The sequence below is a fragment of the Xiphophorus maculatus genome, chromosome 3 (genome assembly GCF_002775205.1).
Source record: "Xiphophorus maculatus strain JP 163 A chromosome 3, X_maculatus-5.0-male, whole genome shotgun sequence".
Taxonomy (NCBI): domain Eukaryota; kingdom Metazoa; phylum Chordata; class Actinopteri; order Cyprinodontiformes; family Poeciliidae; genus Xiphophorus; species Xiphophorus maculatus.
The window spans coordinates 7,051,211-7,070,403 of record NC_036445.1 but is presented as its reverse complement, the minus strand read 5'-3'; the positions used below and the strand labels follow the sequence as shown (position 1 = coordinate 7,070,403).

Genomic DNA, 19,193 nt, shown 5'->3' with positions numbered 1-19,193 from the left:
GAACCAAAAATTATGCAAAATAACAAAAACAACATAGAATTATAGCTTTTACAATCTTACTACGGGCAAAATGTTCATACTCAAATATAATCTTGATATTTTTAGTATATTTAAAACAATCAGTAGAATAAAAATAGATATTTGAGCAACAATATTTTTTTCATAACAAACACCACACAATCAGTCTACCCAGGTTCTTTTTTTGTAAAATTCTTCACCGTATCTTTGCTGGCTGATGGCATATATGTACAGAGAGAGAGGAAGGGTGATAATGAGTATACAGGATGAAGGAAATAAAAAAGTCAAAGTATGTCCAACTGCTGACAGATCCCAAAAGGGACTCTGAATCCCCTAATGGAGTGAAAATCACATTATTCTGGCTCAATGAGCAGTTATGAACAGATCACATGGGACCCATTACTCTTTGCTCTACTGTTCCAACTACCCCATCATCAACTGTAATGACCTGAATCACGCTACACCATACATTAGCTTTTAAGTTCCGCTTTGACTGCTGATGGTAACGTAAATCAAAAGAAGCGATGTTACTAGAAATATGTAGTGCACAATAAATAAGAGTGAAGTGCGTGTACTACTGTCTGAATCATCTTCTAAAGCTGCTGTAGATGACGAAGGTAGCAATACATTTTCCTCTAGTAGAAGTTGAAAAACAGGCCAAGGATATGAATAGGCTCACACGTCTCCCAAGTTAACATTCAAATTCCACGTCTGCAGGTTTGGATATTCATGTCTAAGGATAAAGGGTTGCTGCGCATTTCTCATGTCAAAATCTTTGTCTTTTCCAGACTCAAATCACAGAGCTCTAAATTCTAGCATAGAAGCAACAAACACAGGGAGGAAGGAAGGTTGGAAGAACAAACCAAAAGTCATGAAGTGAGAAAGCTAGGAAGGGAGAAGCAAAGGAAAGACAAAAGAAAGGAAGCTGCAAAGAAAAGATGAAAGGTCTGGTGCACAAATGGATGGATAAACAGACAGACTGACAGATTTCTGAGCACAGCTTTTAGACCATCAGATATCAAATGCAGTCTGGAAATAAAGTGATTGTATTCTTCCATACCTGTAAAAATGTAAATCAAATGCAATGGCAAAAGAACTGTTAAAAGCTGGATAATCGAAACTTAAGGAAATTCTAAATAGCTTTAGAGTCTGAACAGTTTTATCTTGGGGAATATGACTGCAACTCAAATGGCTTCTAATGTGAACCAAGGTTAAAATCCAAGGTGTGGCTTCACACGAGGTTACACACAGGTTGCAAAAAAGCCACTTCTGTCCACCAAAAAGACAGGAACCCAATGAAATCCTACAGGATGTCCAAAGATGGTAAACAAAAGACTGGTGTGAAAGTTATTTTCCCAGATGAATCTTTGTGAATTTGCTGCATCCTTTTTAGAGAAGAAAACAAGCATCCAGATATACTGCATATAAGATTTCTTCAAATCCAAGGGAGTGTGTTTCCTTTACAGAAAACACTGCTGTGGACAAAGATTTGGATCAATATTTTGGTGGGCCGGGTTTTCCAACATGGTAGAGAGCTATGTCACATTGCACAAAAGATAAAAAACACTGAAATTAACCTTTAGTAGGTTTAGTAGGGAAGCTTCACAGATCTTAAACCTAAAGGGAGTCTGTGACCAGTTGTCAAAAAAGATTAAATAAACTGCAACAGCTAGTAACACAAGAACTGGTCACAATTAATCAAAATCTGGGTCAGTAATATCACTGGAACAATGGAAGCAGTCCTTTTACATATGACTGATAAAAACATATGAAACTTCTGATTGCATTTTTTTTATTCATTATACCATCGAAAAATTATGTATAAATGCTGACTCCATAAAAGTCTGTCCCAGTGAATGTCTGACCCAGATTTGAAGAAAAGTCCCTAAAATTCATGAGTTTAAAACAGATTTTCTGCCTTCATCACGTCTCGAGTTACAATGTTGGAGGCAGAGGAGTGCAGTGAGTCATTTAGAAACCAACTTATGAAACCAAAGACGAATAAACGCACCAAAAAACGGTTGTGGTCAAACTGATGATGAGTGTGACGTCACTAACTTACATTGTTGTTACAGAATAACAAAATGCTACCAGGCTGTCAATGCCAAAATGGTTCGCTCCAACAAGAACCACAAGATTTAAATGATTGGTGATGCAATGTTCAATGCATAGAAAGTAAATATGCTACGATCCTGTTCACACACAGTAATTAATAGCTTCTCTAAATGTTTCACTCCAACATTTAGAGAATGATGACTAAATCAGACTTCAGTCTGGGTTCAGTATGTGAACTGATGACAATCTGAAAATGAATGACTGAACTGTTGACCTGGTGACTGGTAGTCAATTTGTTTGATTTTTCTTTTTAAAGCTCCATGAATTTATTTCCCCTTTAACATCTTTTGAACTACTTGTAGCTACTGAGTGACATTTAATTTCTGTACTTCCAAAAAACCTCCGGAATCTCTTTGCTATGACTTCAGCAATATGCAGTACTCTGGCTTTCCTGTTTTTGGTTTTATCAGCATTATCTAAAATGTTTGATTTTGATACAGTATTTATTGTATGCATATAAAATTCAATAACCCCCCATGGGAAGTTTTCTGTCTGGCTGAAATGAATGTTTTGGGGCGTTCTGGTTCCCCAGGTGAGGAGTCGGATCCCAGAGGAGTTTACACCTGGTACAAACCCAGCTGCTTCTCTGTGCCATTTCACAAAGATCAACTTATGTGAAAATATCATAAACTTCAGAAACCTTCAAATTGAAAAAAATAAACAAATAAAAAACACGAGCTAATTTCACCAATTTGTAAAACAAGAGATTTTAAAAGCTATTAAGCCGATGCAGTTTGACCAACATCCACTGAGAAGCGCAGTATTATGCTATTTTTTATTTTTTATATTGTGTTATAATGTTCTCCCCTGTGTGGTCATGCAATGTGCTGCTGGTTTACCCAGGCTCTGCCTTGGGGCTTCAGTCCACACCCGAGGACCTGCCCACAGAGCACCCCTCCTTCATTAAGCTCCTTCAGGCTAGCAGCAGCAATTAGCAAACACCTGATGAAACTATGTCTGCTGAGGTCATCATACAAACTTCAACACTCCTAAGAAGTGTTGTAAATGGGATCAAAGGTTGGCATGGAGAAGCACTGTTGTGATGCTGAACTGAAGGGGAAAGTGTCAGGATGGGTAGGAGGTTCTTAAAGAGACAGGGGCCAATTTAAAGTATGGGAAGTTAAGTTTAGGTTTTAGTTTATATATATGCAGTATTTACATAACAGCTGGAGTTACTTAATTACTTAACTGTGCTCCAAAATTTTACCATTTGCCTGGAAAATACATAACTTCAACTTTAACTACCCAGCAAAAACATAGTACTCTACTGTCACTCTACTGACTATTACAAGCTCAGCTACTGCTTACCTTTTGTTTCTCCATATTTTCCCAATTTCAAGCTTTTAAATGTTCAAATACCCACAATGTTTATGTAACTGCTTCCAGGGAATAATTAAGAAATCTCAACTGTGTCATAAAGTTATTTAAAATTCAATATTCATGGCCTTTAAGCACAGTATCTACAAAGTACAGGCTGATGCATGGGAAGAAAATGTCATTTACTGTTTCTTTAATGTCTCCTGAGTTCACTGCAGTGTGAGCAGAGTTTAAACAATAGATCTCATTGAACAGCACCAGCAGGCTGTTAAGTTATAAATGCATCTTCTACTGGTTTGGCGCAACTTTAGCTGATGTCGAGGCAAGGATGTACATGTGGATGCAAGCAAGAAACTGAAACACAGAAAGTACAATCACTATCTATGTGTGATTTCTGCAGAAATAAGCTGCAAGCAAGAATCTCAATGATTACTCAAATAATACTTCACACTTACAGCACTGACCAACCAATACCAAGTTAGTGGGTGATCAACAATGATCCCAAACTTTGTGTCAAAATTGGGCTTGGATTAGGGCTTACATAAAAAATGCTGGACTATGTTTAAAAGGCAAATAAAACCAATTGGTTCAAATCAATTAATTATACCAACAATAACAGTTTAAGTCATAGAGCCAATGCCAGAAGCTTGTTTGCTTGCCTAATAAAAGCCTAAATTGTAAACTTGTGTACTAAATTCTTGTTTTTCAAAGTTATTGCCACTGGACATTGCACAATAATTTCATTGTGGAAAAATATTGTTCAACTAAATCTTTGAAAAAATGACTTATACTGTACATTCTAATGTTAAGTGGACATAAACTGTACAAGAGTAAAATTTTCAATGTCACTACGGCCATAGATGCTCCTTTTGATTATTTTTATTACATGAAGTATCAGAGAGGGATCATTTGTGGATATAAGTATATATTGACTTATTCATCAGCATAAAACTACTTCTCTAACACAGGGACAAGTATCACTTCAGCCAGGAGTAAAATCTATACAACATTGAATATTTTTTTAGAGGTTGAAAGATGGTTTACAGAAGATGTGTATTTCTCAGTGTGCTCCGTAATAAACGCTTTTAGGTTTTACTGCTGCTCAAATGTTAACAAAGAGAGCAGAAAGAATGGTCAGACCAGTGACTGGAATTGGTGCAGCTAAATATGTTAAGACATCCATGACAAGGACAAGCTGAACATCGAGTGAGTCAGAAAACTCACACTTCATTACCTGCCAGATACATGCAGTTTCTTTGTCAACACTGAGTCAATGTTGTAACAACTTGACCGATTTGTGCGCTGAGCCAGGTAGTTAGTCGGCTGCAGGGCTATCAGCCAGAAATACTGAACCGAGACGAGAGAAAATTACCTGATCAATATAATTACAATCACTGAATGCTTCCTTTACGATTAGTAGACCGTTTATTGGAGGTATTGCCAGTCTAGCCCAGTTGTTAACATCAAAATATGAATCTTCTAAAATGATGCGTGGCAACATCTCTAGTGTGTTTTTAATATAGAAAAAAAAGTAGTTGAACAGCGACTGTGTGAAGTACTTGCTGTAAAATTTAAAATAACCAGAGGGTATACTTGATTATGGGCTTAACTTTGTTTCCCAGTGTTATTTGCCAAATTATTCGACATTAAGCCTATTTGCCAATAAGTTATTGGGCTAATTCTAGTTTAGATGAACATATAAACACTCAACTCACCACATTCTTGTTAACGGTAAGACTGTCAGAACTTTTGAAACAAAAATCTTACTAAACCATCATTACTTGTGTGGTCGTATGTAGCGTTTGAGCTTTCACTCTGTTAATATTAGACTTTGAGTTAAGTAATTGTTGAGATCCAAGCAGATAAAATGAGCGAAATCTCCATGTCATTTTATGAAACTTTCATACCATGAACCAAACATTTTTTTATATTTCATCCCAGATCATCTTCAAAAGAAACGTATTATAACCGTCTGGGAGCTAAAAATGAATCTTTACTTAAGAACACATCCAACATGTGTACAAATACTGCTGCTACAAGCTGTCCAATCTGCTATCCAAAAAAGTTGCATAAAAGTTCAGGCTGTGATCCGTGCATGGGTAGGATATTGTATTGATTATCCTTTTAAAAATATCCCATAGCAATTCTAGACCACGTAACAAAGGGGAATCATTTTCAGATGCAGTTCATACACCGTCAGACTAAAATGTAGCTAAAAATACATTTTGCATCCATGAGACAAGCAAGACGGACATTATGACAACAGCCTTGACCTGACAACATAATTTGATACATCATGATTAAGCCTGTGTAGCACTTGTTTGGACTCTCAGCACTGCTGGCCCACCATAATTAGCACATCATTTTCTCTTTTTAACAGGGTGATTCCACAGTTTTTATCTTCTGGCAGAACTGTGAAAAGACGAGAAAAAATGCAGACAAAGGATCCGAGACATTCTATTTATTTGACAGGATGTTAAGTGAGACACAAAGTGGGAAGCAAACTGTAACCATTGGGTCATTATTGCTTCTGCCACCGGCCACCCACTTACAGGATGGTTACAATTCACCAATGACTGTACTGTTATGTGGAAAATAAACGTAGCCCACAGGAGCCTCAGAATATGAAGCCGTTATGTAAAAACATGGTGATCTACTTTTAACAGTGTAGCTGAATAATCCACAAGAAGATTTTTAATTAAATCTGTGGAGACTAAAAATATCATTAATTATTTAAGTCAGCAAGACACTAATCCCATTTACAAGTAATTAAGTTTATATTCTATTAAAATATACATTAAAAGTAAAAGAGCTAAAAATATTAAAAACTGTTTGTGAAGCAGTAGAGTGACCGTCAGATTATTAGTCCTCGACGCAGCAGTCGAGGTTTTGGCCCCTAACATCTTTACCGTTGCTGCATATTTACCCATTTTTCTTTTTGCTTGTTTCCTGTCTGAAAATTGTGAATGAAAGCCATTAGTGCTGCCATTAGTGTCCAACGCAATGGTCAAAATCTGTTCATGTCAATTAAAATAGGTTTCAAAGAAAAAGGCAAACGTTTGGACATTTAAGCTAAATTTTAAACGGATAAAGTTACCTTATGTCGTCTGAGAGTTTTACTGTTACCTATTCAGAATCTTTAGTTACCTTTTTTAAAACCTCTCACTCATCCCCAGCAGGAAATTCACTTGTAGTGTTAGCATATAGCTTTAGCACAGCTAGCATATGGCATCCTTTAGCATTTTGTTGTTTTTCAGTTCATCTGCCTCATATGGAAAATAAGTCTGATTTATGCACTTTTGGTTACTTTGTTGACTAAAGAGTCGCACACTTTTTCTTCTCTGGATATTTTCACCATGTTGGCCGAGTTTAAAACTTCCAGCAGGAGCTCAGCTTGAGCTGCTGTAAGAAGAGGATTTTGAGGCAAATATTGTATTTTGATTATTTTGACAACCTTAGGCAGAAGACACTAAAATGCGGCTGCACAATATCAAATATTGTTGAATACTGTGATGATAATCCGCTGGGATTTTTAATATATCGTCTTTGCATGTCTGCATGTGGACAGAAAGTGCAAATGCAGCAGAAAAGGACATTACTTTATACGACAAACACAGGTACGGAACAATCAGTTCTTCCTAGCAGTGCTCTCTGCTCATCATCGATGTCTGAGTCAGACCTTCATGTTGACTTGTACTCTCCAGCCTCCTCAGTTTCTCTCCATTCTGTTTCAAGATAAGCAACTGTAGGCCATTTAATCTGGGGAACTAAGTGGCAGATAAATGGATTGCTGTGCACATTGCAGTGGAAGCAGACTGCAATGTGCACAGCAATCCATGCCGAGAAGGCATGGTTAAAGACTAAAGGGAAGAAATGGTACAACATGACTATCAATTCAGAAGGGAAACCAACAAAAAACATTATTTATGTACATAAAAATGAGCCCTAGTCAACATGGTTTGATTAAGATTTATTGGACACAAAGTCATGTATTCTGCATGTCTATAAAGTAGATTATTATTAATATAAAATGATATGCAATGGTTACTTTCTAGGTGGAAAACACTATTCTGAAAGGAAATCAAAACCCAAGCATCTTTTAAAATCCTCAAAATCTGCCCTGAGGTAGTTCCTCTTCAGAATAGGCATGTGCACACCCATAACAACGTTGTACAGTTACCAGATAACTGCAAACTACTACAGCCGAAATACTACGTGAGTGTCGCTGGTACTGTCCCAACCACATCCTCCCATCACTTCAGAGAAATAGTTTAACAAGAACTCGATGCTCTGATGGTGAGAACAACAGTGCTTTGTTACCACTGGTACCTAAGCTGTATAACCACCACCTCGCTGCCATTTAAACACTCGTAGCTGGTAGGAAAGAAAACACAACCTGCTCTACATGCAGATGAAGGCATGATGAGCAGCAGCTTTTATTTACTGCAAATTGGTTAAATCTGTTTCCCACAAGTGGAAAAAAAAATAAATTACCAAACAAACTGCTGTATCTTTAAAGAAGAATGTGTTTTGTGTTTTTTGCTTGATGACAAAATAAACTCTGCTTTGGGCTCGGTTTTTGGAGGATCATTCATATTTGCTATGGATGACATGATTTGGTCCGTTTCCAATGATGATTAAGAGCTGTGCCTCACAGACCTTGGTAGCACAACAAGTTCTCTTTATGCTTAAACAGATATTCGTTTTAGCTTGAAGTGATCTGTGTCCTGACTCTAACTCGGTGAACATTTAACCCATCTGTGTGCTGCATTACTAATCAAATGCCATAACTGTCGCATTTAAATGATTTGACCAAGTTTCACTTCTTTCTTGCGCCTCATCAGGACGCCTTGCAGCGAGCTGCCTGACATGACAGCAGAATCATTTAGGCCAATAAACATTTTCATAATGATTTCTCCTTTGGCACTGGGCCAGTATGCTAAACTGAACAAAGGATATTAGAGCATAAAGCCACTGAAAAAAACAAGTTTAAAATTTAAGAAGCCTTTTTCTCCCCTTTGACTTTATCAAAACGCCAACTGTCTTCAATAGGAAGAAGAAAAAGACATTTATCGTAATTAAATGAACCTGTGCATCCTGACGGCAGAGATCAGCAAAGTTCTTAATTAAAAAGTGAATATTTTCTTGAAATAAGTCTTTTAACTTGTTTGGAGACACAGATGGCGATCTTATAAGGAAAGAATTACCTTGACAGAAACGTCGATACTCCCCATCAATACTGGTGTTGGTTAATGTCCAACACTGCCAAGAATGCTAGTTTACAGAAAAGACAGATTGTCTGTTGTAAGCAGAAACACACTCCTAATTTAACCACTCGCATATCTGCTAATATTACTAGACAATAATGTTCCTAAATTAACTTAAAACCCTGGAAGACATTTGTTTACAATATATATTGTGATAAATTACAGACAATAGAGCCGTTACTATTTAAATCTTTGACACCAAACAGTAATTTTGGACTTTAAAAATGGCCAAATAAAGTCTCTCATGCAAAAGTCAATCAAAAAGGAGTGAAATTTTGGTTTGGTCATGTTCACAGGCAATAAGTGTAAGGTAAAAGAAAAATTCATATCCATAAAGTGAAAACAAACTAAGAAAGAAAGATTGTTTGCTGAAATGGTTTGACCGATGAGTAGCAGTTCAAAGGATGAACTTTTTTTCTCTAAATAAAAAAACGAAAGTGAAAGGTCAGCTTTCTACAGAAGTATTGCAAACCCTGAGATTTCATGCACATTTTCATACTCTGACCAAGACGTGTGCAGAAATCCCTCACCATGCTTTAATCCATGTAAAATAATTGTTTGTTCAATAGACAGCAGGCTTGAAATTGTCAAAACATGCAATGTTTATGATCAGATGCATGCATTTCAAAGAATACTCTTCAGTTATCTCATTGTACCAGCTTAGAGCTCACTAAGTTATGAAACTGCATCTCTGAAGATGTTGAATAGACAACAGTGAAACACACAGAACCAGCATCAAAGAAGAAGCCCAATCACCATCAAAGCAAATCAACTTGATTAAAATCCCAAAGATAGGTGGCCAAGAGTTAAAGAAACACAAAGAAGAAACTTAATTTGGTTCAGAGAAAGGAAACATCTGACCAATAAGTGAGAACTCTTGTCCAGTTCTTTGATTTCACCAATTATGGTTCTTAACTTAGTAAATCGTTTCTTTTTCCTTTTCATTCCCCTTAATTAAATCAGGTATTTAGAATTCTGAAACATGAGTGAAAGCTATGTTTGAGTTTCGGAACTAGAAGGAAAAAAAACATAAATCAAACCTTAAATCGGAGCATAAAACCCTGAATGTTCATTCTCAGTTCCCATTGGAATTACCCTTTAAAGGAGTGGCATTATGTTTTAGGCACACACGTTTTATAGCACAATCCATTGGTATAGAAAATTAGTTAAAAAAAACCCAACAAAACTAAAAGTGGCTCCCTGTGTTTATTCTTTCACAATTGATGCTGAAGTAAAACTTTTGAATGAGACAATCTGCACTAAAAATATAGTGTAAACACACTATAATAACCGAGGGCTCCAATAAAGATCAACAACAAAATACTAAATCCAGGTCCAGATTACCATCGGCTTAAAAAAAGCAAACTTTTTTTGATTTATATTGAGTGTGCATGAGTGGAGCAAAGCTCAGACTTGAAGAGGGAAGATAGTGTAGCACATGAAATCAATTAAGATCCAGTAAACTCCTTCAGTCCTACTCTGATCAATTTAAACTTTTTATCTGATAAATATTAGTTTCTGTACACAGAGGCAGAAAAATAATCTCTTTGACTGAAGCTACTTTTACAGAAAGCAATATATTTACACCTTTATGCTAAAATGTTTTCTGATAATTCAACCTAGGATGAAGAACAATCTGCCCTTTCACCTTGAAGACTGTCCTGCTGTACAACATATAGTGATGTGTTTAACCAGGTGTCCTTCCCAAAGAGAAACATAAATAAACTGCTAGAATTTATATCTTCTAAATATCCATAAGTATTACCAACATAACTTTTTAGCACATGTCCAAAACCAGCTTCAGTTTGAAGATTCTGAGATAATTATGGAGCAACATGGAAGTGGATTATATGAACTCCTGTCGTCAAATCATCCACACATACTGTTGCACAAGTCATAATATTTAACATGAATACTACATTTATATTGATAAAGCAAGTAACATCATACTTGATAGTAGTTGCTGCTATTGTGTTCTGTCTTTGTTGTCCTTTCTCATAGAAAGTACTCCTGGTCACATGCTGCTGTGTTTTTCTCACTTGTCCTATTGACATCCAGCTGATCATGGCACATGAACTTGGCTCTGGTTCTTAAGGAAGTTTATTTTTGGCAAAGTATTTGTTTTGTTTTTCTCTACACGGTCACCGAATGCTTACTTAGAAAGGAAGTTGCATTGAATTAGAAATTAAATGCCATAAACTGCTTTGCTTTGTTACTGGTCTTGTATGGGTTTCTGAAAATGGCAAACTGTTTTGTAAATATATAAAACTTATTGCATGTGATTACACTTGTTTATTAAAAGGACTGTATTGAAATGAATCTGCTTAGTCTGCTGCATAACAGACTTATCCTGCAGAGATGAGACTACTTTTCACTGTGAACTGTTGCTATATGAAGTAAATTGGTCCATCCAAAGCCTAAGTTGCTCCCAGTAATCACTCAGGAAGCATCACTAAAAGAGTTCAGAAAAGTTCTTTAAATTAAGAGAACCATTACCTCTTCTACATACATTTTTTCTCCACTGCACTCCATTCTTCATTCTTCTCACTGACAGCTACAGCAGCATTTACGGGATGTACATAAAAAATCTGCTGTCTGTAGCAACACCAACATCTCAAAGGCTTTCAACATACTGTCAACTAATGCAATGCAAGGAAGTGTCAACATCTGCTTAAGCAATATTTCACATGTAATAAAAGAAACAGAACAAAGTTTGGACTAAAACATAAAACTGCTAGATAATTGAATTGTGATGTCCTAATATATACATATTTCCCATAAATTACATGTCTGTATGCTCGACAGCAGAGTCACGTCTTGGTGAGAGGTTTTCTGAGGTCAAGTTTTTGTTTTATTCCCCAGCAGTAACAGGCAGTCAGTCTGCAACACTGAATCATAAACGAGAGCAAGTCAAAATTAATAACTTTTATGTAGCCATGCATACTAACTTAATTAAACTATTTAATAAAAATGTCCAAATGTAATTTTCTATATATGTATGTGTGTGTCTGCATGTGTGTGTGTAGAACAAGATTTAAATGCAAGAAAATGACTGAGAAAAGTATTTAAAAATATATATATATTTTAATTACGGTATCTTATTTTTTTGGCATTTAGCAAATGATTTAATCTCAGACTGTAAGAAAATAAACATTATGTGTTGTTTTGCCAGAACTTCTTCAATGGGTTGGCAATGAATCCATAAATGTTTGTAATGTTTGCTTTTGTTTTAATTTTTTTAATTTATTTTTCAAAAATAAACGTAAACCAAAACCTGAAATTCCTGTAAACATCATGGCACATTAATTATTCATCTAATAATTTTTTTTTTTTAAACGTACAACCTCAGCTTGCAATATATTGACATGGTATTTGAAATTCTTTTAATTTTTTGCAAAAAGCTTAAAATAATAAAAAATGTACACTTCTGGCTGCAGTCTCTTCTGCATTTTGTAAAAAATGCTTAAATTATGTTGTTACCACATAATGCTTGACAGGCCACATGTGTTTTCTATCTTGTTGACTTCCAAGACCTACCTTAATCATTTTTATGTTCATTCTGTGATTCTCATTAAAATTTTGTAATTGATTCAATACCCAGCACTGTCTGACCATAGCCCAACTTGTTAAATACTCCAGTTTAGCTTTGCATATACAAATAGTCTCGCATACACAATATCATCTTGTTTTAGAAGTCTGGATATGATCTTATCCCTTTGTTTTGAGAAGCCTGAGTGTCTCCTCTGAAGTAATTTGATAGAAACCAGGATGCTGTGGCATGTAAACAGAGCACCCGCAGCTCCAAACAGTCTCCATTGGGTAAAAAAAACCACAGTCTCAGAAGATATCAAAGAAGTTATTGGAGAAGATTGAGAATATCATTAAAATCCTGGATATTTAAATAAATTAGTAACAAGGCTTGTCACTTTTAATGTGAACACCAAAATCCTGAGAAGGACTGACTCTATAGTAAAACTCTCTTACAGAGAATTGAGCAGAACTCTTAGTTTATTTTATGTTATGTGAATATTTTGGCAATAATAGTCAAGAGATTTGCCAAATTAATTAAGAAAACAGATGATATCACTTCCATCAGGGCAGAAGTGTAGTAAATACATACAAAAATGTTTTTCTTTGAAGGATCTAAGACTGCATGTACAATCTGGGATGTAATCTACCAGTGCAGTAGAGGGCAGCACTGTGAATGTCTAGCATTCAATTAAAGTTAAATTTAACTAAAGTACAACAATAAACAGACTTGAAGTACATTTCAAGTGTTTAGTATCAAACTAGTCTAAAATGGCAACATTGTGTTATTGAATACTGCTGAGACGAACTGACAATGTCTGTGTCTATAAATTTAACATTGTTTGTGTGGCAAGAAAGCATAAACCACTGCTAACTCTTCTTCTGCTGCAATTAATGACCTGTGGCTATAATATTTTCTCAACAGGAAGACATTCTGTTTAGGGAGTGGGGAAGCATAGTATGTAAATTTCTTGCACTTGCTACAAATACATAACTACATTCTGAAAATAAGTTGCCTTTTACTTAAAAGTGTACTTAATGACAGAATACAGGCCATATAGATCAAAACATCCTGTTTAGCTTTTCAACTTTATTCAACAGTGGAGCCACAATTAAAGACTAATCTGAAAAAGCAAGAAGTGCAAAGTAGAAACCAAAACAACTTCAAAATCAGCTGGAGATATAAAAAAAGCAAACAGAAAAAGAAAAAAAAAAGCAAAACTGAATATGTACTACAGAAACCCTGACACATGCACGTTTAAAAATGGTTTTTACCTGAAACACTTATAGCCTGCTGCATCTCCTGCTCAGACCTTATGTGACAAATGTGACATTATTGTCACATAAACTCATAAGTGAGTTAACGTTTTTATTTTTGTCACTGTACTGTGAGGTTATGAACTTTTATTGAGTCCTTATCTATTTATTCACTGCTTAGATCAATGTTCCATGATGCAACTTCAGTGAAATTGATGTGTGTTACATCATTAATCAAATGAAGTAAATCAATGAGAAAATCTTGACATGCCCTAAATTACATAAAGTACTTTATCATCTCACTTATCTAAGCAGACTATACTATTACTACCCCTGAATTTTCTCAAGGAAGTTTTAACAGTATCAAGAAATGATACAGGCCAATCTTTGTTCAACCTCTTAACAAACCTGAAACTTGCATTGGAAATATCAGATATTATGACTGTGGTCATGTCGTTGCATTGTTAAGGCAAACTTTCCACTTAAGGCTGTGAGTGCATGCATGTGAAAAAGGGGCTTTTTAAACATTTTTCCACTTAATTGTTGGAAAAATACACCATAGCATAAAGAGAAGAAGAGACACTCGTTCTCTTTCAGCTTTGAAATGAAACTTTTGAAAATTAGCTCTGTATAGTAGAAGTTGGGTCTATTTTTTCTCAGTCTGCAATACATGCTCTTCTACACTTTTATTAGAAAGTTCTATACTCTAGAATGATTGGTCTGCAGAAAGCAGACTTTCTAAACCATTGTTTATTTTGTTTGTAAGACTTTATAAAAATGGCTATTTTAGTGCCTTATTTGCTTAAAACCAACACTGATTTTTGAATCACTTTTAGTTCTTTTAGTAAAATACCAAATCATGATTGGTAAAATGTTAAAATTCAAGAGTTGATTTTGTAAGTTACACATTCACGTAATAATAGAAATTTTAAATAAAGAATTAGATTTTAATACTTTTAAAACTAGAAGAAAAGTCTGGAAAAATAATTCATATCCATTTTTTTTTATTTCCATTCTTATCCAAACTTTACTGGGAAGTAAAGTTCCCAGTAAGGTTTACTTCTGGGAAGTAAACTTACAATTACTAGCTATCTTACCTAGCTAGTAATAGCTAGGTCCGATATTAATAAATGTCCCACATAGCCTCATCTAATTTTCTTTAAAACTCAAAAACAAGATTTCTTAACAATTTATTTGAAGAGGTGTGCATAAGACTGACATGACAGTCATAAACATGAAGGAGTCTTCATGAATATTTCTGATGTCATAAAGTGTCCTTCAATAAATAATTACACTTTTAATGCAAAGTTGACACTTTCAATGGACTTTGAATGTAACTTTGCACTGTCATTTACCTAATAAATGTGGCTGTTCTTATTTTTTTTTTTTTGCCAGTTTGTTGATTCTTGCGTTGTGTGTGAATTGTGAGACAGTTATTTTTTGTTTTTGGGCATGTGCACCGACTGATGGCACCCTTTGAATTTCGTTGTCCTTGTGACAATGACAATAAAGATTTATCTTATCTTATCTTAAAGTTTCATGCCATGTTAATTATTACCACTATAACCATCTTCTACACATCTACTAAATGTTGTATTTTATTAGTGCTTAATGGATTGTTCTGCTATTCTGCTCATCATACAGTAACACTTTTCAACAAAATTACTTTAGCTGGGCTAAGTTAGGGTAACTCTTGAGTAACTCTTAAGAGTGATGAGTGGCCCTCATGCATCATGACTGTTTTGGGTTTGTCACAACCAGACGTATTTCCAAACAGCAGAATTTATCAGACTCCTCCTGGTTTGTTGCTTTTTGCTCTGTATCATATCCCTTTATCAAGTCATTCTACTATCCCTTACTTCCCTTACAGTTTATATTGGTTACAGGTTTGTGACAACCTCTCAAATTTAAGAGCATAATATTGGTGGGATGACTTTAACTCCCATTCTGTCAGTACTTTGTAGTTGATAGTGAGGAATAAAGACCAAATCATGATCAAGCAACAGAAAAGATTAATCTATAAAGGACTTTATATATCTCGGCAAAACTGATCCTTATGTACATAAAATGAGATTGATGACGCACAAGTTTTGTCTAGTAAGAAGTTGAAGATTAAAAGTTAACAATTATGACATTACCCAGTGAAAATGCTTCCCTCTGAAACCACACTCCAAACTGTGACGTGTTATATCTGTAAATCAGGTTGAAACTCTCATCACTTGTATAATTTTTTAAAAGACGGTCTAGCTTCACAAATTTTAACCTGGACCATTCTAAAAGATCAGCCTGATAGACTGACTCCTTTTACCTGTGTGGACCACTTTGTAAAACTGAACTGAAAAAATTTGCAGACAGTAGAAATTTAAATTGACAAATTATTCAATTGATTCATCCTTTCATAAAATAGCTGGACTGTTTTGTTCAGCCTCTTCTGTGACTGGTCCTCCTGTTGTAGCTCCTATTTAATCTCTTTTTAGCATGAACCTTCATATATAAAGTTGGTAATTCTGGACTGACTTAAATTGATAATCACCTTCTTGTTACTACTTAACTTGATATTGAAGATTACACATGAGCTCAGCAGGATCCCTTTAAGAACACATAACTAGGTTTAACTGGATTACAGTGGACGAGGGGGGATTTGTGGTGGTTGGGAACATCTATCGCCTGCTAATAGCTGAAATCCACCAATAACTGAGACCCCCTCTAAAACACTAGTTCTACCTGCCTAATTTACTGGTTCAAACACCAAATATATCTTAATATGCATTAATACACACAGTGAAAACCATCTTAACACCACTATAGAAGCTACCAGCTACCTTATCTCCACCATTCAGGGTTCAGCCAACTAGTCAGTGGCAAGGAAACGAATGGTACATCAGGGTGTGCTGCTTTGGAAATGCCAGCCAATAGTTTGTCATGTAGCATTACACCTAGTTATCTAAGGTTCCCACATTGCTCTTTCTTTCAAATACTGTCACCGTTCTAGAATAATGGACTGTCATTTTTACCAAAGATATCTTTTCAGACCTAAATCATCTTTTTTTTAATCAAAAAAACAAGTGGTGTTTTTTTTTTTTTTTTCAAAAATAATTTTTAGCAGAAAATGACTTAGGCCATTGTTTTGGGAAGTTAACAATATCTTAGATATGCTAATAAATGAACCACAATAAGTTAGGTCAGACCTAAGATTAAACCAGCAATTGGCATTGGCTCGGAAAAGCCTGAACAGTGCATCTCCACGTCTAGGCAAGGAGTTGAAATCTTTGATGTCCGACATCAAAGATTGTCTGTATCTCCATCGTTAGGGTCAAGAGTTTTGATTTTTTCCTCCTTCAGTGCTCTCACACATCTGTACTTTTTTAGGTTTCTACATAAATACAAAGACTACTCTAGTTTCAATGGAAATTGTAGAGTCCTATAATTTCCATCAGTAGTTTGACCTCATACACATAACGGTGAAGAACATTAACTGAGATTATTTTCACACGTAACACAGGGTGTGTTTCTGATGACCTAATTACTGGTGTGTGGTTAAGGAAACACCTTGTACACCACATGCACAGGAAGGTTGTAACTTCAGCACCAGAATGCAACGCAGACGGCCCCAACTTCAAAGATTACCTTAATAATGCTGCTCCGGCGAGGTATGTCAGATTTGGCATCCGGCCCCACGGAGGTGTTGGCGGCTTCTACTCCGGTTTGGCTGCCAGGTGTGAGCGGGGAGCCTGGGCACATCATATTCTCCGAAATCCCACAGTCTCCATTCAGAACCGACACTTCGCAATGCGTCTTCCCCGCAGCCTCGTCGCTGGGCACGGCGGTGTGCCCGAAATGAGCCGGAGGGAGCCTTCCGTCCTCCTCTAACTCCGCCATAGGCACTTCGATCTCACACTCTCACAGCACTCAAAAACAAAGGTTTCGGCTTCACTCTGATATCCCTCCCAGTATTTTATTGTTATTACCACTGTTATTGTAATTATTGCCTCGGTGTAACATGTGCCGTCTCATTTCTCGGTGCTCATATCCGCCAGGTTCCTACGGAATGAGAGGCTTCCTCCGCGCACTGAGCTCCGTCTGTGAATTACAGATAGGATTTATGTTGACAGCATACGGAGAGACCAGAGAAGAAAGCACATTTTGTTAGCGCTGAAAGCGGATGTTCTCAACATACAGCATGCACCAGTCATTTTTCATGTGAACGAGGGGGGCTTATGCATGATAATGCCGTTCACACCTATTTATTTAAATAAAAGAGCCTTTCTGCAGATAAAATAACATCCTCACAGAACTCATAATTAGCTAGAAATGTCCCCGGGTCCGCGTCTTACCTTTAGAGCTGCTCGGTCTCTCCATGGTCACAGCCCGTGTTTCAGCTGAAGTTGTTGCTCCAGCAGCCTAAGGAGCAGACTGCCGTTTGTTTTCTGTCAGCTCAGCTAGTTAGCAGGCTAACAAAGCTCGCTCACTCACTCGCTAGCTCAGGGAAGTTAGTTTGCCTGAAGTCCAACCGGCAGCTTCATCTATTGGTTGACGAACCAAATAATACAAACCTGTCTCCGTCGGGGACTTACTGTGGTCAGCACCGGTTCGGCTCAGTTTTAAAAGAGATAAAGAGCGCCGTTAAATCTGTAAATGAGTCGTTTCCAGGGAACAAAGTTGTGTATGTCTCGTGAACGCGCACGAGGTTTGTTGTCACTCTACTGAATTATCCTGAACACCTGCACATTTTTCTGGGACTTTCAGGACAAACACACGTCAGTACATTAGAATATCATAGAAAAGGTATGTCTTTAATTCAACGTAAAGAGTGAAACTCGGGGATTTATTGCAGGCGGGGTGAGTTGAACCAGATTTTGAACAAACAACCTTTTCCCTTATGAAGTGTCACCTTCGTTTGTCTACGCATTTGCAAGAATAAGCAGCATACCAATGCCCCACCATCAGGGAGGAGGGAGTTTTGGAGTATGAGCACATCAAACTTAAAACAAAAGCAAAAGTTATTGTGAAGATTGTGATAATCCTGTACCAAAAGGGGCTGAAAGGTCACTCAGAAAGGAAGAATCTGTTACCTCAAAAACAATAATAATAAAAAGAACCAGATTGATGTTTTCCAAATACCATTACACAGAGAGCCTTTAATTACAGGTGACAAATAAAGTGTTTCACCATAACGACCAATGTTATACTGGTCATTATGGTCTTATGAAAAAGAATGAAACATTGAGAAATGGGCAAAATAGTTATTGTAAGAGCTGTGCCAAGTCATGCAACTTAAAACGTGATTCCACCTGATATTAAGAACATTTGTGTATATTTCTGAATATGAAAAACTTTCATCACTGCTTAGAAATTATAAATATTATAATACTCTTAGCTGACTTAAATCAGGAAAAGGTTTTGCTTCATTTAATGGCAGATAATGAAAAAAAGTTTGGGGTTTTTTAGTGTTGCGAAATATCCGACATCAGTTATATTCTATACCTGTATTTTTCATTGATTATTACTGCTTAATAATGAGAACTGCATTTAATTTGGAATCGAAAGTTACCCTCCTGTCAATAGACATCTTTTGAGCCACTAACTAACCTTGATCTTAATTTATCCTAGCAAAAATATTTTGAAAGTTTTACTTTTTAGCCCATCTGTTTCAACCAAATTCATGTAAAGGTGTTGAAAGTCAGGTTAGTA

General features: G+C 36.1%; 1 protein-coding gene across 1 annotated transcript in view; it reads right to left on the bottom strand.

Moving 5' to 3' along the window:
- LOC102232867 (inactive phospholipase C-like protein 2) overlaps window positions 1-18,064 on the bottom strand; it is a 47,450-nt gene extending 29,386 nt beyond the window's left edge. Inside the window, exons 1-2 of the mRNA XM_005799423.3 lie at window positions 17,837-18,064; window positions 17,130-17,582 (exon numbers count right to left, since the gene is read on the bottom strand). Of these exons, the coding sequence (XP_005799480.2) occupies window positions 17,130-17,381 (252 nt within the window). The 5' untranslated portion in view covers window positions 17,382-17,582; window positions 17,837-18,064. The remainder of the gene's footprint in view (window positions 1-17,129; window positions 17,583-17,836) is intronic.
- Between the last annotated feature and the right edge of the window lie 1,129 nt (window positions 18,065-19,193).